This window comes from Gavialis gangeticus, unplaced genomic scaffold (assembly GCF_001723915.1).
Source record: "Gavialis gangeticus isolate Ggan-Ray unplaced genomic scaffold, GavGan_comp1, whole genome shotgun sequence".
NCBI lineage: Eukaryota > Metazoa > Chordata > Crocodylia > Gavialidae > Gavialis > Gavialis gangeticus.
The window spans coordinates 125,416,030-125,436,118 of record NW_017729032.1 but is presented as its reverse complement, the minus strand read 5'-3'; the positions used below and the strand labels follow the sequence as shown (position 1 = coordinate 125,436,118).

General features: G+C 45.5%; 1 protein-coding gene across 1 annotated transcript in view; it reads right to left on the bottom strand.

Moving 5' to 3' along the window:
- UBAC2 (UBA domain containing 2) overlaps positions 1-20,089 on the bottom strand; it is a 222,902-nt gene that overhangs the window by 78,987 nt on the left and 123,826 nt on the right. The window contains exons 5-6 of the mRNA XM_019524275.1: positions 3,683-3,806; positions 1,405-1,452 (exon numbers count right to left, since the gene is read on the bottom strand). Coding sequence (XP_019379820.1) covers positions 1,405-1,452; positions 3,683-3,806 — 172 coding nt within the window. The remainder of the gene's footprint in view (positions 1-1,404; positions 1,453-3,682; positions 3,807-20,089) is intronic.

The following is a 20,089-nucleotide window of genomic DNA, read 5'->3' as shown; positions in this document are numbered from 1 at the left end:
CAGCGCAAACCGTATTGATATTTCAAATGTTTCAACTAAACTGCACAAAAGAGAGAGGCAGAAATCACACCTTATTCAACTGAGTAAAGTAAAAAAATGTCACACCTTCTTGCTGTTGCTACAGAGCACCATGGTTGTTCCACACCAGAGATGGGTGATTATTTGGGCTGGAGGGCCACTTAGGGAGTTTTGGTGAGCTGTTGCAAGCCAGGTCAACACCCAGCCCTGCTCACAAAAGGTCACCAAAACTCCTTCAGTGGTAGATTACTGGAGCAGGTGGAAGGGCAGGGTTTCCATTGAGAGTGATCTGGGACACTGTATAGGCAGGGCACATTCAGTTGGGTGGATGGGATGGGGCCCACAAGTGGGCAGGGAGTGGCATCTGGGAGCAGGATGGGAAGGCAGGGCTGGGCCTGGGATTGTAGGGTGGTGACAGCTTGGGGCCAGGTCCTAGGGCAGAGCTTCAGTCTGCTCTGAGCCCTGCCCCACACTGCCCCATGATCCCAGCCCCGGCCCTGCCTGCCTGTGCTGCTCCAGGACTCTACTCCCCACCTACCTGCAGTCTGAACCCAGCCAAGCATGCCTTGCCTGTGAGGGTCCTGGGCCAGTCTCTAAGGAAACCTCACCCATTTGCTCTATTTGGTGCTCACCGCCAGCAGTGAGTGGCAGGTGAATGGGCAGATATACCCAGACAGTGTGGCCAGGCCTAGCAATGGCAGCTGGAAGGAGCTGCTGCCACCAGGAAGTGAGTTTGGCTGGCGTGCCACGCCAACCCAGCTGCATGCCCAGGGTGGTGGGAACAGCTGCACACACCATGGCCTGGACTACCCCCTGAGCCTGGGGCTGAAGGACCCACCAGAGGCTGCATAAAATCTCTTGGCAGCCTGAATCCAGCCCATGGGCTATATTTTGCCCACCCCTATTCTACACACATCCTGCAAGGACAGGAAAACATCAATTTGTGTCATTATAAGTCAAAGACTGCTTTTAAAATGAAAATATAGCATCTGTTAAAATCAACAGGAATAAAACACTTGTGGGAATAAAGGATAAAGTATATAACAAACATTATATTAGAATTAATGTTCTACTGTATTCAGAATATTCATTGTAATGTGCATCCAAAACTACACCCACTGAGTTAAATGTTAGCAACCTGCAAATTTTAGTCAGCATATAGTTGGTTATCTCTTCATAAAGGAAGACACTACTGTTGTCGGTCTGTCTTTATCTTCTGCTAGCCAGTGCCTTAGGAGTTTTGCATGCAAGGCTAGAATGTGAATTTCTCTTGTTACAATGGGCTGTTATTTAATGATCTGTTATTTTAAGAGCTTAAATATGCTGCAACATAAAAATGTCAAAGTGCTTCAAATATCACACGATTTTTGAAACAGTAACACTTACCAGTCCACTTAAGGCTACAATCCAGATGTAGGAACCAGAGGTTAAGAGCTAGAAGATAAAAGTAATGTTAGAGAGTAGGTTTAAACTAGACATCCAAAGGCACTACTTCACAGTCAGGGCGGCTAGGATCTGGAACCAACTTCCAAGGGAAGTGGTGATGGCTCCTACCTGGGGTGGTCTTTAAGAGAAGGCTTGACATCTACCTGGCTGGAGTCATTTGAGCCCCGTTTTCTCTCCTGCCCAGGGCAGGGAGTCGGACTGGAAGATCTACAAGGTCCCTTCTGACCCTACTTCTATGAATCTATATGAATCTATGATTTTAAAAACTGCTAATTGTTCTTACACAGGTGGTAATTCAACTCAAAGGGCTGATTTACTGTTCTCTACTAGTGTACAGGATTTCTATCTACTACGTCGAAGGAAATGATCAGGCCCACACATTTTTGCATAACCTCAGTTTCATATTAGCCATGACCCCACTCCAGAACAACAAGAGATAGAAAAACATGATAAATCTGACAGCTATTCCTTTTCTACAATATATTCATGCAATTTATTTTCATATTGCATTATTAAGTACAACAATATGCTTTGCAGGAAGTCAGCTATATCCTATAAGGAAAAACAAGTTTTAAAAAATGGATTAAAAGAAAGGAAGTGGCTCAGCAGGTCAGGGAAAGCAGGAAAAGACTTCCAAGAGGCAGCACAAGTTACATGAACAATTCTGAAGTGTGCAGTTGGGGAGGGCCCAGACAGCATGTCATAACTTAAGACAAAAATGTATTTCCCTTCTCTTGGGAAACTCTTGATGTGGAGAGCAAGAGAGAGGGGGTGGAGTGAGTCTACAAGAGCTGAACCAGACAAGAAAGAGATGCACAATTTCAGTTAAGGTACAGGTGATAAATCCCCTTGAGACCAGAGAATAACCTGAAAAAAAAAAATCAGATAAACTGTTTAAGGAAGTTGATCTGTGGGACAGCTGTCAAGCGTATTATGTTTTTCCATCTTTGTGACCAGAATCATAAGACCACTTTCTACAGTATCTGTCTGCGGAAGGAATGATCTGAGGTGAGTCACAGTTCATAGGCAAACAAGTAACCTACAACGTGTGTGTGACAGTAGTTCTGCGCAAAACAAGGAAAGATCCAGTAGAGATAGAGTGACTAGTAATAGTAATAACCTGTTACTAAGGAGGAAGAGTAAGTAATCGAAAGATGATGATCCAGGTGGGAAAACACTCGACGGGAAAATTTGGGGTCTTTTTTTTAAATAAAAAGAGATGAGCTCCATGATGGCTTTGAGGGAAACAGCTAAGTATTCAGAGACATTAAAAGAGAATGAAGTGCTCAAACAGGTCACAGATAAAACACCCAGTGCTCAGTGACAAAAAGCATGAAGAGTAGATTGTTAGAGAAGCAGGCATAAGTCAGTGTTCTGAAACTGGTCATTTGAAAATACATTTAAGCATACTTTATTCATTTTATTATTTTTCATTGGTAATTTTGGCAATATTTAATGTCTTATATAATATACACAAATTAACAGATCTTCTCATTGGATTTCATAATTCACAATGGAAAATGAGAGAAGTACCCACTCATTCGTAAATCTTTGGTGGACACTTCGTTCCATGTACCACATATATAATATTTGGCCCTTAATTTTCCATGTGGTCCTATATGATGTTGTTTTTCACATCATGATTTTAAAAAGTGTTATTGTCAGATGGTAATGCTGTATATGAGAATAAAATATCACTACCAAGATGTAATCCAATCAAATCCTGACTGATGTCAAACATCAACAGAATCTTGCTATAAAATAATACTATATTCTTAATGGCTTCTTGTGATAATGTATTAACTAATAAAATAAGAGTAGAAAAAAGGAAAAAAGAAATCAGAAAAATCAGGATAGATATTTGTTGATTCTGTGACTCAGTTATGACTAATTTCATGAAAGTAAAACGTTTAACCAATATAACCTATTACAGAACTTGTACTTTATAGCTTTTCCTGAAGAACAACAGAGCCCGAAGATAATTAAACAAAAGCGATCTTGTATACTAACTCAGTTTCTGCTTCTGTTAGAGAATGCCCTTGGAGTTTAGAAGTGTTTGTCTTAAATATACACTCCACATGTGTTAAGTGGCACTTTAGCCCATAGGGCTATATTTACAGGTACAACATTACGAAGTTGAAGAGTATATGAAATTATTACTGGTAACTGCTAAATTATTAATTAAGTGAAAAGTGAACAAATTAAGCACATACTATACCTGTAAACCCAGTATATAGACCAAAGTTTTGTTTGTGATGGATAAGTGACCTAATATTTGTGTCACTTGCACTCTTGGAATGGAGCAATAAAATGGCACAAACAGAGCAAACAGAGGACCCAAACTGTGAAAAGAAAAAGAAAATAATATAACCAGTTAACAGGAATGGTTTCCAAACATCTCACTCCACAGCTAATTTCAAATATTAAATATTGTTCCTAGTTTCTTAAACATAAAAATGTTAATTGTATTATTCTAGATCATTTCTACCAATTTTTAAAATTTCTCTCTTTGTTGATGTATCTGTCCTTTAACATTAAGTACATTTTACTTAGCAAAATACAGATGAGCAAGATTGCCTTAAATATATCTATATACTTTGAGGCCTAATCTTATCAACATTGCCAGTATATAACTGAAATCCAAAGTGTAATATATGATTTTCAAAAGACAGAAGTACTGGTAGTTAGCCATGTTAGTCTGAAGTCAGGCAGAAAGCTAGGTAGATCAGAGATTCAGTTACTCTACAAGGTGGATCTCTACGGTTTTTATTACAAAGGCAAGGGACCACGCAAAAAAGATGGTGATTGACTTAGATAAACAATGAGGTATTGTGCAATAGACCCACAAACAAACACCTAAATAGTGAATCTTCAGCACTAGCTAACTGTGTATGAAAGAAGTGAAGAGCAAAATAAACTAAATCTTCCCATTCTGTGAGGTTAAGAGTGAGGCTCAGGGCTGGAACTGTGACAGAATTTTTAATCTACCTGTAACGGGAAAAGTTTTTATTTAAAAATAAATGAATCAGCAAAAGGAAAAAAGTCGCACTGTCTTGTGATAGAATAAGTCTTTTCCATTTGCATCAAGAAGTAGGAAGACTGGAGTGTTGTTGTAGCCAAGATGGTCCTGGAGATAATCAAATAAAAGGTAACACCAAAAACCCTAACTGTATAGTTGGGAGAGATATTAAACAAGCTTTCAGGCACAAAGTTACCAGACCTGAGGAAGAGCACTTTGTGCCTGAAAGCTTGTCTGACTTCTCCCTCCAACTATACTTAACTGGCTTATGTATAACATTTGTTCCTAGCCCATGTGTTTAGTAATGAAAATCAAATATGAAGCTGATTAAATGCACCCAACTTGGAGCATAACTATAAACACATAGCCTATGCTGGGCAAACATGCTGCACCTACATTTTTTTTTAAAAAAAATTTTGTGTTTCAAGCCAAATCAGCCAAATCAACTCCAAATCCACGAGTCAGTCTAGAACCATATGTGGCCCTACAACCAGCAAACATCCTCCACCCCCACCAGGGGCTTCAGATATTTCCAGCATCTTTTGGCAGGCATCCTACATGTAGGATGTCCCCAAGTTTCACCTGCCCTGAGCCACAGGCCATAGAAGCAAGCTAGGGAGGAGCCACCCATTTCCATAAAGTGGGCTTTAAACCCCAACACCTTGGTGGGTACTAAACCATGCCAAAAGAACAGTTATCCCTGGGAGTGCTTAAAGAAAACTGCCTTCACAGACCCAGATACATGTTGTTTCCCTGAGCCTACTACAAGGATAGGTTAGTGCAACCCATCTGAGTAAAATGTATGCTGGTGCATACCGAGTACAGTGCCCCTCAGCAATGACTCTTTCAAGTCATAGTGAGCTACTACATTGAATACCTTCCAAATTCCTCTTCATTCCAACAGGTGAGCTGTACCTTTCTTTCCCATGTCTAATGATTCCTGTTTCTTCACCAGCCTTAAATTCTGGCAAGCACCACCAAACAGGGCCCCAAACAGTTCAACCTGAATCCCTCTGTCAGCCCCTCCCTCAATCTGGCACATATGATTGGTGAGGTCCTGTCCTTCATGAGGTGGAGCTAGACCAGGTTGCCTTATGCCTCATCTGCATATAAATTTTTGGAGAATCCCAGAACTCATAACAAGAACACCTGGTTCCAGTCATGAGAGGCAGGGCTAATTAGTACATGGCTCCTTTTTGGAGGGTATCAGGAGTACACACACTTACTGACCAGTTCTGAGCTACAGGGTCCCCATGACTTGAAATGCTGTTGACTCTGCTGGGGCCCACCCCAATTAATTATATGGTAAAACATGAGCCCTTTGGCTTTGGCCTAACATCATGCATCACCATGACCACAAAGGTGGCTCTGCTAGGTGCAGAGGAAAGCCACTTCTTTGGCAGTGAGTAGTACCTTGACCAAAGTAAGGGATAGTTAGCCTTCCAATTTCACTTCCACTGGGAAGATCTTGGCTATACACTGACTTTATGGAAATGGGAGACTCCTCCCTAGCTGGCTCCTTTGGCTATACGGCTGAGGTCAGGTGAAACTCGGGGGCATCTGACCTCCAAGCCTCTGGGCTTGGGCCTGCATGTAGGATGCCTGCTAAAGGATTTGGAAGCATCTGAAGCCTGAGGCAGGGGTGGAGGATGATTGCCAGTAGTAGGGCCACATATAGTTCTTGAATGACTCACAGATTTGGAATTGATTTGGTTTGGTTGATTTGACTTGGGACAAGAGAAATTTTCCTTAAAAATTAAAAATAACTTGTTCTATATATATGTGACAAGTGAAAAAGACTAAGGAATCAGGAGGAGGAGTTGGGAGGGGACTGGAGAGGAGGCAGCAGAGGTGGTCCTTTGCGTGACTGTAACAGTTACAGAAGATGGTGACAGGCACACAGGAGCATAGGCATGCAGGAGCATAGTGTGATAATTGTAATGGGAAAGAAGATGGTACAACTGTAAAGGTGTGTTTTGGATTGTCATGTGAACTGTATCAGTCCTAAAACCAGTGTGTAAAGGTACAGGTGTAACAGGGAGCCCAGGGCTCCTGTTACTTTAAGGAGAAAAAATGCAGGAGAGACAGCAGGCATCTGAATAAGGGCTGGCTGTAATGGGGTAAACAGCAAGGAAACACTGCAGCATAGGCAGAGGGCTGCATGTTGAGGAAAGGTGAACACCAGCAACCAGCTGAAGGAGCACTACTCCGAACAAGCTGGCTGCAAGCAAACAGACAGTCAGAAGTTAAAGAGTACGAGAGACTACGAGTATCTACTGCAGAGCTACTTGTGTAATAGGGCAGAGACCTGCAGTAGACAAAGGTGCTGCTACAGCCACAGATATAAGCTGCTAGGGAGACCAGCCATCAGGCTAGGGTGACCACCCATCCCTAATTGGGCAGGACAGTCCCAGAATGGGAACCTGAAGTCCCGGTCCTGGGTTGCATGACTTTGGGACAGCATTGGGATCCACAGGAAATGATGGGTTTCCCTTTGCAGGCGGGCAGCATTCCAGCCTGCAAGGGGCTGCTGAGAGCAGGACACAAGTGGCACCACATGCATGTGCATGCCCACCAGGAATACAGAGATGGGCAGGGCTGGGGCAGCTTACAGACCCTATGCCCAAGCCAGGGTGATCCATTTGAATCTGCAGAGCGCAGAGGAAGGAGCTCCAGAGCTGGAGAAAGGCAAGAAAGCTCCTGACAAACACATGGGCTACCCTGGGACAGGCAAGTAGAATGCTACTGATTTAGAGGGAAATACGACTCCGAGTCAGCCGAACAGGTGTCGTTTGGGTGAAGGCACTGTGCAGAATTTGTGTTATAGCCAAGACAGCATATTCTTTTGTTAGTTATGACCAGCAGTTTGGGCCAGGACTATCAGGGAAGTCCCAGTGGTATCTGAGAAGCAGGTGACTGTCTTGAGCCCTGCCAGAGGGCAGGTGCTTGACTGCAGTTGACACACAGACAGACAGACAGAGAAAAAGAGGGTGGGGGGAGGGAGCTTAGGGCCATGAGGCCCAGTGCCTGAGGAGGACAGTGACAGGGCTAGGTGGCCCATGCCCAAAGAGAGGCAGAGACTAAGCCAGGACCCCACAGCCACTATGGAGGGCAAAGTAGCCCACAGCCCAAAGGGGCAGGAACTGTAGAGGGTGAATCAGAGGGGCAGAGAGAGGGCCAGTGAACCTACAGCCCAAGAGGGGCAGAGACGGAACAAGAGCATAGAGGCTTGAGGAGGTCAGATATAGGACTAGGACTAAGCACCCACCAAAATAATTAATTGGTATAAGCTGCAAGACATGGGCACTACTGTGGGGAGGTCATAGGCCATGAAAAGCCCATAAGGCAACAGGTGCTCTGGGGGCATGTATGGGCCAAGTGGGCCCACCTTTTATAAAGACTAGTTTGAGAAATAACAAGGCTTGCTCTAGGTGCATTGGGCGCCACCCTTTCCAGAATTAAAGAAGAACATGAAGGTATAGCAAGTGAGAGAAAAGGGAGGGCAACCTGGGGCCAGAGAAGCAGGAGCCACGTGGCCACTTGGGGGTATCGTACCACCCCAGAACACTGTGCTATTTAAAAGTGTTTTTATGGAGCTCCTGTTTTAAACTTATATCAGTTTCAAAAAGGGTAAAATGTATCAATTCTAGATTAACTAAGTCTATAGGTACTACGTGACAATTACTACAAGCATGTTTATTTCAAGGTCAATTATTTCAAATATGCTCCTTCCATGTGTTCAGGGAGAACAGGGTTTGACAGTAGGAAGGTGGGGAGGGGCTACAGGGAAAAGAAGTTGGGAGGGCAGAGGGCAGGCCAGATCCATCCCCTGGTGCTATGAGAAGCAACAGGGCCTTGTCTCTGTATGTTAGATAAGCATGGTGTCTTGGGACCTAATCCTAGCACACAGGGGCGAGGTGGGAGTGGTGCAGGGCCCCAGAGCCTGGTCCCAGTGGGGCAGGGGTGGCTTGATCCCAACCGGGAAGGAATACTGCAGTGCCTCAAGCTGCCTCTGTCTGGCTAGCCCTGGAACCCAGGGTCCCATGCTACTTCTGTCTGGCCCGTGTGCCGGCATTGGGCCCTGGGGGCTATGATATCCTAGCCCAGCCAGGATCAGGTTTCAGTTAGGCAGAGGCCATGTGGGGGTGGTGCGGGGCCTGATTCTGGCATGTGAGAGAGGCACAAGGCCCAGTCCAGCCCATAGACCAACCCTGGCCCACAGGGCCAAACTGTGAGCCCTGTTTGGCCCTGTGGGCCAGAACCCTGATCTTCTGGCCCACAGGGCCAAACTGTGAGCACTACTGGCTTAAGGCCAAAAGAATCTATTAAAATATCTACACTTATCTACTGTATATTACAGACCATTAAATTTCACCCAGACACCCTTACATTAAGACCAAAGACTTTACTTAGATGCTAATATTTTGGTTCCCAGGAGACTAAGCTGTGCGCCACAGGCAAACGGGAGAAACCAAAGTGCCTAAAGGCCCTACAATGGGAAGGAACTGAATTGATGAGATATATTCAAATGATCTCAGAAGGGCAACCCACACTATGCTGAGTAACTGGTTGAAAAAAACCCCAGGTTTTCGTCATTTCACTTGGGGAAAAAAATCTTCTCAATCTGGCTCTCTCCATAACACTGACTATAAAGCAAGAAGCAACAGCTAGGAACCTAAGAAATGGAATGGTGGTGATGCAACTTTGCTGCCAAGTACCTATGAATTTTGGAAGTCCTTCAAAGATAACCTAATCCCTACTTCCCAAAATATAAATACTGCACATACAAAAATAAAATTGACAAAAATGACCTGGTGGAAACTTTATTCTACTGGAATTAAGGTGAGGTAATACCTATCTGTAATTCAGAGGTAAAAGGAAACATAGTTATTATGTTAAAAATGTAAAACAAACAATTAGAAACCCAGATGTAGCTTACAGAATGCTCCCAAACTTTTGAAAATGTAAATTCAAATATACAAATAAAAGAGTTGTTAATAAATAACTCTGTTGTTTTTAATCACTTTTTAATTTATGCATGAAATATTAAAGAAACTATGTTAGATAATTAGACAGATATAAATCTGATCCTGCTGAATGATAATTAGTTACTGCTTCTGCAACCCCTTTAGAAACCCAAAAATAATTCTGTAATTGGAACAGAAGCATATCCAGAACACAAATAACTTGCTGAAATGTTTTTTCCATTTTCCTTTTTATGAAGAGATTAACAATTGTTGAAATTGCAGTTTACTGAAAAAACTATCAATCTAAACGTGAATTAAATTGTGTAACTTAAGCCACATTTGAGATTACACAGTATGAGAAGGAGGAACATCAAACTTTTTTCAGTGCTGGCCAGAGGGTCCCAAAACTCCATTTTTCATTTAGCTTTTCTACAAGTATAATATGTGTATACTTAAAAGGCGAAGACTTATTATTAATTGCTGTATCTAACATGATATGTGGAAAGTCAACTTTAACTGCCTTAGCTCTAATACCTTGCATGTATTTTCTAAAATACATGCGCTTTCTGTCTAGATACCACTATAAACTACATATCACAAAGTATATCATCCAAACTAGAATATCTTATACAAATTTACATAAATGATTATAGTATATGCACAGATAAACAAAGCTCTTGGGCCAGAGGCATTATCTTTTATTAGATCAACTAAATAGTAGCAAAAAAAATGTATTTCTTTCCAAGCTTTTGGGTCCAAACACCCTTCTTCAGGCTAAGGAGAATTTAAAGAATTCAAAGATTGTAAAAGTTCTCCTAGATGGAAAAGAAACTTCATTTTTCATGGGGGAGGTAGAGGGTATAAGCAAGTATAGTATAAGCAAGATATTAATATTTCAATGGCTTCCACAAAGCAATCTAAACTTAAAGAATGATACCTTTAAACGCCTAAACTATGAATACAGAAAGTACAGTGACAGGGGTGTAAGTTGTAGCCATGCTGGTCTAAGGGCATAGGCAGACAAGGTTCTTTGGGTAAATCTAATATCTTTATTAGACCAACTCAAATAATTGGAAAAATTCTTCTTAGCAAGCTTTTGGATATAAATACCCTTCATCAGCTTGAGGAAGCATCTGCTGTTGGTGTTTGCTCTTCCTGGCTATACCTATCCCCAAGCGCTCGAGTCTGCCATCGATGGCCAGTTGAGGCATCTTTCAGTGCGATGTTGCTTCAGAAGGGGGTCACCAGCTGGTCCTTCTGGCTGGACAGGCAGGGTGCTGGTCCGGTCAAAGAGGGTGCTGCTGGAGGTCATTCTTTGCTGCCTTTTATCCCTCTCTGGCAGCCTTTGGTGACTCCCCAGTTCTCGGGCTTATCCAATCTAGGGCTTGCTGACCTTGTGGGATGTCCCCCTCAGTGGCTGCTGGATGGCAGCTGTCAGCCCCAGGGGTCACGTCCACGAGTATGTGCAGTCTCGAGAGTCCGGTGATGAATTTTAATTAATTCACTGCCGTGATGAATAGGGCTCTGGGAGCAGTTGATTGGAGTGTATTCAGTCTCAAGAGTCAGTCTCCAGCATTGATTAGTTCAAACTGGGGCTTCTGTACCTTTAATAGTGAAGTTTCAAGGAGTTCCTTGCTCTGTATTGATTCTTTCCTCTCCTTAGTCTGTGGTTTCCTAGGTGTTAATCCTTGCTCATTAACTCATTACTGTACTGCTGTGTTACGCAATCAATCATGATTCACTCAGGGACCAGCTCAATACGGGGAGGCAGCAGTTTGATTCCCGCCCTTGCTAACATTGTTATATGGTACAACTTACTTTTAAATATAAATAACATTTGTTACAAAGTTAAAATGCAAAAAATATACAAGGGTGAAATGCCATGGCACATACAACAAACAGACCAAATCCAAATACAATGAGGGGGAGACATACCAATGCAGAATACTATTTTACACCCAATAAAACACCTACAAAATATATTTTTATTATTAGTATACCTTATATTCTATAAAAGAATAAAATAAATAAAAAATAGAAGAAGAAAAGGGAGGAAGGAAGAAAATGTGGAAAAGAGAAAGCATCTCAAAAAGGGGCAAACACTGCAAAAGGGGCTTTTGCTATATGGAGCAGCTTCACATTGGATGGGGGTGAGCAGGCAAAAAAGGAGGTTTCTTGCTACAGTAGGAGGCTTGTAGGAATCTATATACACTTTCATCATAAAACTGCATCCAAAAGAAGTAGCAGCAGAATGAACGCTATATACTATTTCAAATGTTCTCTAATCTGTGTAATTTAATTCCCTGTGCTTCATGCAAATGAATTCACAAACAACCCAATCCACAGTGTACTTCTCAGGTTTTGTTCCTACTACATCAATGACTCAAAATCACATACACACACTTTGCATGTGAAAGCACACCATGATCATAAGAAGGGAAATTTCAGAATGGAATTTCCCATAACCACGTCATATTTAACAAGAGAGTAAAATGATGAAAGGGTCCTTAAATGCTAAATCTCCACAGTAAATGTCAACAAAGAAACACAGAGATTATATACAAGATCATGCACGTAATCTAATAATCACATCTGACAGTGGCCAGTACCGGGTACTTCCAAGAGAGGTATAAGAAATCTTACATTAGGGCAATTGTTCCTGAAAGTAGTCAGTCAGTGGTTGGCATTATCTTAAAATATGCACTTTAAGTTTCTTAAGAAAAATCTTAACTAAGTATGACTTCAGATATTAACATTGTCCATACAAATACCTTATTCTTTTTTTTTTAATGTTATTAAACTGTAGCCCTCAAAAATGTCTTGTGGTATTAAGTTCCACAGCTAATTATACGGTGTATAAAATTTTTTCTTTAAAAATGTTTTAATTTGCTGCGCCTTCCAATTTCATTGGCTGTTCCCTTATTTTAACATCGGAACGTCTCATTTATTTTCTCCCTACCATTCAATGGCTTTTGTTCTGCTCTATCTTATTCATTTTCAACTCCATTGTTACGGTATTTTAATTTCATTTCAACTTAACTGAAATTCAATTATATTACTAAATCACATTCATGGAGCATCAACTTTCCCTCACTCGTGTCAGAAACGGAGTGGCCAAGTTCACTGATGGCACCAAATTTTGGGGAAAAGTATCCACACTTGAGGAGAGATAGGTTGGTGACCCAGGCCAACCTCAACAGGCTTGCAAGGTGGGCAGATGAAAACCTGATGCCATTCAATATGGGGGGGGGGGGGCAACCCACATCACACTTATAGGCTTATCAATGCTACACTCGCTAACGTCACTACCGAAAGAGACTTGGGGGTCATGACTGACCACAAGATGAACATGAGCCAACTATGCGATACCACAGCAGGCAAAGTGAACAAAACTCTGGCTTGCATCTACCAATGCATCTCAAGCAAGATCCAGGATGTCATCCTCCCACTGTACTTGGCTTTGATGAAGCCTCAGCTGGAGTACTGTATCCAATTCTGGGATCCACAATTCAGGAAGGACGTGGAAAAGCTTGAAAGAGTCCAGAAGAGAACCACATACATGATCAGAGGGCAAGAGAACAGGCCTTATGAAGAGAGGCTGAGAGCCATGGCACATTTCAGCATGGAGAAGCACAGACTCAGGGGTGACTTGGTGGCGGCCAATAAGTACATAAGGGGTGTGCATCAGGACCTAGGGGAACTCCTGTTCACCAGAGCACCCCAAAGGAAGGCGAGGTCCAATGGTCACAAACTCCTGCAAGACTGTTTTAGGCTGGACATAAGGAAAAACTTCTTTACTGTCTGAGCCCCCAAGGCCTGGAATAGACTCCCCCAGAGGTGCTGCAAGCACCTACTCTGGACACTTTTAAGATACACTTGGTTGCTTATCTTGCTGGGACCCTTTGAACCTTTGGGCAGGGGGCTGGACTCAATGATCTTACGAGGTCCCTTCCAGCCCCCCTCCCCCCCGCTGCTCAAGCAGGGATCCCTCCCTCCCATCTCCCACAGCATGGACCAATAGCATGTGTTATGCTAGCTAATGCTGAGAGGCATCTATGTGTGCATCTCCAATTTCACTGGGACAAGCAGACAGAACAGTGTCCACTTAGGGCTTTTTGGAGCTAATCAACAGGTCAGCTGGTAATGTTCTTCTGTTCCTTCCTTGGAAAAAGCTGTTTAAGAGCTTGAACTAATGAGAAAGGCTCTTTGCCTCAGAGTGCTAGCCCAGGGCTAGGGTCTGGGAACACTCCTGACTCTTGAGCAGCAAGCGGGGAAAAGCCTGGGTCAGTGCAGCCCAGGGTGGAGGTTTAAACCCCTCCTTAATCAGACATCCTGCCTGACTTTTGCAATGGGTGTGACTCAATTCACAAAAGTTATGGAGGAGTGGTTTGAGTTTAACAAGGGGAGCCTTAAGTCTCAAAAAGGTTGATATAAACAGAGATTATTGATTCGCATCTCATTACCAGAGATAGTTTTGATAATCCATACATCCCTAAGGTTTTACTGCTTTGTTTAGCACCTTTGCCTCTCTCAGCAGTACCTCCCTTCCCTATCCTTTATGTTTACATTACAGCTTTCTGTTTAGAGTCCCTGCTCCTTGCAGATCCACTCATAACATCTGTCAATCTGTTGCTTATAAAAACATCTGTCCCTTATAAAAGGTGATGACTCTCTAAATTAGTTAGTTCAGGGGTCAGCATCCCAGAGCCTGTTAGCCAGACGGGTTGGGCCCAACCTGGTCAGCACCAGCCAGGAAAAGTGACATGAGGCCAAAGTCAGCTTCCCCAAGTGCTGCTAGGGACAGGATGAGCCTGGCCAGGTCGGCACCGGCCAGGAAAAGCGGTGGCCAAGTTGTGTGTTGCTCAGGACAGGGCAGGTCCAGTGCACTTTCCCTCTACCTGAGCCAGCTGGTCCCAAGAGGCAGGAGGTTCTGCTGCCGCATTTCCAGGCTGGCATCAAGCCAGCTGGGCCCAGTGGGTCCCAAGTGGCATGTGGCCAAAGCCATCCTAGCTGCTGCATCCCCACATGCTGCTGGGGATGGGACAAGCCCGGCTGGGTCAGCACCAGCCAGCAGAAGCAGCAGCAGAGCCATGTGCTGCTCAGGACCAGCCAGCACAGGTAGGAAGAAGGTGCAGCTGAGCCTCTGCCGCACCAATCAGGCTCGTCCCATCCCAAGTGGCACATGGCTCAGCTGCCACTTCTGCTGGCCAGTGCTGACCCAGCCAGGCTCGTCTGGTCCTCAGCAGCATGTAGGGAAGCCGGCTTTGGTCGCATGCCACTCTGGACAGGACAGGCCCACCTGGATCGGCACCAAGCAGGAAAAGCAGCAGCGGAGCCTTCTGCTGCTTGGGACCAGCTGGTGCAGGTAGGGGGAAGGTGCAGCTGAGCCACATGCTGCTCTGGCTGGGCTCATCCTGTCCCCAGCAACATGTGCAGAAGCTGCAGCTGGGCCAGCATTGGCTCCATGCTACTTGGGAGGGGAGGGGAGGGGAGGGGATGGGACAGGACGGGCCCAGTCAGGCCAACATCAGGGAGGGAAAGCTGTGGCTGAGCCCCCTGCAGCTTGGGATGTGATGGGTCCTGCAGCACTGGAGGGGGCTGCACTGGTGAGGGGACCTGGCCTCAGCTGGCTTCTCCTGTGCTGTGGGGGGAAGCAGGGAACAGCCTGGGATTGGCCAGGTCATGCTGGTGCCAGTGAAGGGTGGGGGACGGGTTGGCCAGTTTTTACCATGTGGGACCTGATGGGGTAGGCCGGATCCTGGCTTGTGGGAGGTGTCTAGTGACCAGTGCTGTTGAGGGGAATGGAGGCTGGGCTAGCTTCTGCTGGCCTTCAAATAAGGAGGGGCTGAGCCGGGTGCTGGCCCACTGGTGAGGGGAAGGGCAGGCTGGGCTGGCTTCTGCTGCACTGTGGCGTACCAGCCCCTGCCTTGCAGCTAGGAACCCTTGCTGGGAGGGGATGGGCCTGGCCATGAGGTCCTGACTTTGTAGCTGGGAACCAGGTGCTGCCAGTCTGGCCCTGGCTGGCTCCTTGCCCCACATGCAGGTCCAGGCTTGCAGCTGGCAACTGCCTGCTGCAGCCAGAACAGGACCGGCAGAGCTGGCTCCTTCCTTTGCTGTGCAGGTCCAGGCCTTGTAGTCAGGAACTGCTTGCCATTGGAGCCATGGACAGCCTGGGGTGGGGTGGGCCCTGATAGGTACATCGGCCCAGTGCTCCTACTGCAGTTACTGGTACACCTACCAAGTTCCCCCAATCACCTGGGCAGTTGTTATAACAAGGACCTCTATGTAACTGTGTGATGAGGGCAGGGGATTCTGGAACAGATATGGCAAGCAGGGCAGTCTGGTGTTGGGTGGGTGGGTTTTATGACACAGACCATGTGACACAGTGTAACTTTTGGTTCTAAGGCCATCTTCCCCAAAGGAGTACTTTGGGGTGGCAGGGCAAGTGGAGGGACTTCCAGTGGCAAAGGTCAGGGCCTAGGGGGCAGGACTTCTGGTCCCAAGATGGCAAACAAGGGGTGGGGCAACTGCCAAGGGGCAGGTTTACCCATGTGGCCCTCAACAGCTCACCAAAACTTGTGAAGCGGGCCTCTGCCCAAAATAACTGCCTGCCCTTGGTGTGTGGGGACCCTGTGGGGGGGCTGCACAGGAGGGGTGGGTCCCCTGGCCCCCACAGGGTGAAGCTCCCCCCACACAGCACATGGACTGCCCCCCCTTACAGGGCCCCAGCTCCCCCCTGCAGGGCCACAGCCACTATCCCCTGAAGGGTCCCAGGCACCCTGCAGGGCCATAGCACCTCCCCCCCAGGGTCCCAGGCACACTGCAGAGCCACAGCCCCCCCACCCCCACAAGGTCCCAGCAACCCTACAGGGCCACAGCCCGTCCACGCAGGGCCCATAACTTACCTCCTGCAGCAGCAGCAGAAGTTCAGCGCTTTGAGCTTGCTGGTGCCAGCTCCCCCACAGCGTGGAGTGGCCGGTGCTACTCACGAGGACCGCGTGTTGCACCAAGCCAGGTCATGCCAGAACTGGGGCTGCTCACACTGCCAGGCTGGGCCAGTCCCATGGCAGCAGGACCCAGCGCAGCATGCAGGGACAGCATGCTGAGCCAAGCCGGGTCCTGCTGCCATGTAACCGGCCTGGCCTGGCAGCACAAGTAGCCCCAGTGCCTGCAGGACCCAGCTTGGTTTGGCACGCTGTCCCTGCATGCCACACCAGGTTCTGCCTCTGGTGGCAGCACTGCCTGCCCTGGTGTGCCTGCAAGGAGGCAGTGTGTGGTGGGACCTGGCCCGGCCCAGCCCGGCGTGGCTTGCTAATCTGGCTTTGCACTGGAGCGGGTTGCGTGGCTCCAGGAGGTGCGACTCCTGTGCAAACGCACACTAGCTGCATGGCCTAGCCCAGGCCACACTGGGTTGTGTTGGGCTGGACTGGATCAGGTTGGGTCGGGCCAGCAGGTTGCATTTTCCATAAGGCTCAGGCGCGCCTCCCAAGTTGCCTTGCTCCGCTGCTTGACAGAGCGGTTTTTTTTGACCCATGGATATCCAGGGGTCTAATTTTGTCCCGTGCTGCAAACCTGCAGTGCAGGGAATGTTTTTTCATTCCTGCACGTGCCTCTTGCAGCATCTCAAAGGGGTTTGAGATGCTGCAAGAGGCACGTGCACGCTCATCTGGACACTCCCCATGAGTTTTAATGCTCATTAAATTAAATAGGCTTATAAAACTTAAACTTGTTTATTTTGGAGCATCACATATGTGTTTACACGTGCTAGGCTTTCAAACAAATTAAGCCAGGTCCCTGGCTGGTGCAGCAGGAGAGCAGGACAGTCCAGCACTGCCCCCTGGCCCAAGGCTCCCCTCCCACCCCGTGTCCAGGCCCTGCTACACAGCTGTGGAAGCAGGGAGCTGACAAACAAGGAAAAGAAAAAGAAAAAGCCACACAAGTGTAAAAAAAAAAAATGGAAGCAATTTGCAAGCAAAAGCAATTTGAAGGGGTGCAGTTCAAAAATGTTGCAGTGCTATCTACTAAACAAAGATGCTCGTTACATGTCTTTGAGTGCCTTTGGGTTTGCATACAATGAATCCATGGACATGACACTTTAATTCCTAGTGAGCCAAACTAAACTACATCCAAGGGCAAAAATCTTGTGCATTTAATGCACAAGAAAGACTTTTAAAGTGTTGGGAAATCCCACTTATGCAAACAGACACGCAGTTGCAGGGCGTGAAAGGGCAAAAATCGTGGCATGTACATGGGCCCCTTAACATTAGTTAGCAACAGGAGGAGTATCCCTGGGCCATTCCAAACAAAATCACCTAAGGATTATTTTTGCAAACTTTAATCCCACAGAACTTCCACCAATTATAATAACAGAGATTTTGCAGAAGTACTCTCTGGAGGATCAGCCCTCAGTCTTTAGTTTAAAAGTTGCAAAACCAATTTCCTTTCCCCTCAGATTTTCTACAGATGTTTACAAAATGTTACGGCATTTCATTTTAACCTATGTTAATATTCCCTCTTTTCAAAATATAGGTATCCTCTTTTTCTCTTGAAGAAAAGAATAAATAGGGTGCTAGTGCCCGAGTGGATTTTTTTTTCTGTGTATACTATACACCCCTGCATTACAAAATGTCCTTGTTTTTGTTTTGCTCCGCCCCCCCCCCCACAAGGCTTATTTAGGTTAATATTTCCGGCTTAGAAACTTTCTACTAATGTCTCTTCTCTTTTCTGCTGTGTTTCTGTTGCAATAAGAGTATTGAAACATAATGCCTGTGTCAAAATGAAGGCAGAATAAAATTGGAGCATGGGGAAATTTGTATATGGGCCAGTACATTGTCCACATAGCAGATACAAATTGCAGAATTTAAGCTTTTGACTTTTCAGAAAATGTAGTTTTTAGCCAGTGTGGCTGCAAAATTAATCTTTCAAATGTGAACAGAGTATAAACACAGATTACAGATACTCAGACTTGGATTCTAAAAACTGCAAAGCATCCTTTCCTTGAGAAGAACTCCCTATTTATATATGGAGTTGAATTTTTGCTCAAAAGTCACAGAAGACACTTGAAAGGTCAATATTAAATACTTTATTGCTGATATATTTTGATTGAATGAGAAACTGGCAGGGAGCCACTACAGGGGGAATTAGGAATTACTACAACTAAGGAAATGTTGAAAAAAAAGAGAGAGACAAAAAAGGTAAAGAGGGAGAAAAAAAGATTGTGAAGGCAGAGAGAGCACAGAAATAGTGACGGTGCTAAACAGGAGCGTGTTTTCCCCTGTGTGATACTGAAGGTGATGCTACACTTCTGTATAAACAATTACTTTAACAAAAATTTTCAGGACTCAGTCTTTCAATTTACAACAGGTGTCTGCTAAATTCCCTTTCAAAGCAATGCCCATTTGCCTGAGCCGCAGAGTCAGGGTTCCTCTAGACTGGTCTCTGCCTGGCTCCACACGTTCCCCTTTTAGCTGCCAAGTGCACCAGCTTCAACAAGACAGAGGATGCATTTAGCTCTGACTAGCTTATGGCCAGGTGATGACAGAACTTTGTTTTGAAGTGGGAGATATGGGTTCAACTCTCCTTTGGGGTGAGAGGGTCAAGAAGCTGCATCTCCCACTTCCTGGTCAACTGCCCTAACCACACTCCCACTGGACTAACAGGTGCCCCCCTCCTTCTCCTCAACTATTGCCAAACAGTCATTCTCAGATCACACTTCCTGGGACTTGTATACAGGTATGTGGCTAGCTAGACAGAACAGGATCACCATAAAGTATACATGGCCATGCTCAAAAAGACAAAACTACCCAGAGAGGTGAAAATAGGATCTAAAATCTGCGTAATAGGCAAAAACGTCTCTTAGGCTCCTTCTACACATTACAGGGACTGTGCAATTAACTGGTTAATTTGTGAAATTACCTTGAGACCAGCTACATGTGCAAAGTAGCTATCATATTATAAAAGCTCCAACCAGCTATCAAGTTACACCTCGAAAATGTGTATTAACTTTATAGCTGGTTGCTATCAAGCTTTATATTTGCATGTGCAGCAGGGTCTCCCCTGCAGCTGAGAACCCATCAGCTGACAGGTCTCCCAGACACAGAGGTGCAACCCCCAAGCCCTGTGAAACCCCCAGGCCCACATGGGGCTTTTGGTCCCAGCTATGTCTCATGCACAGCCAGGACCCAGAGACCCTGCAGCTGACATGGCTCTGGATCCAGGCAGCATCTCTTGTACAGCCCCTGCAGCTGGCGTGTTTTGGGTCCCAGGTGTGTGTGGGCCCCACAGCTGGGAGCTCTTTCAGCAAAAGTGGCTCCCAGTCATGGGTGCCTGTTTCTTACCAATGCAAGGGGAAGCCCAGGATTAGGTTTCCCCTATAGTAGCAATACGGCACAATTGGAACTCAGGCAAAGTCCCACAATCGTGCCTCCTGCCATGCACATGTGGATCACACATTAAATCCAATTGTGTCTTTAACTGCAGGTGTAGTAGCAATGCAAGGCCCTTTCATTTAGATACATTAAGTAACACCTAGGTACCTTTAAGCAAAACAGGATTTGGGACTTCATCTTCCCATAAAAAGGATACAGGAGGATAATTTCACTAATGTCTGTGAAGCACTCAAGGAATAAAATGATGGGGC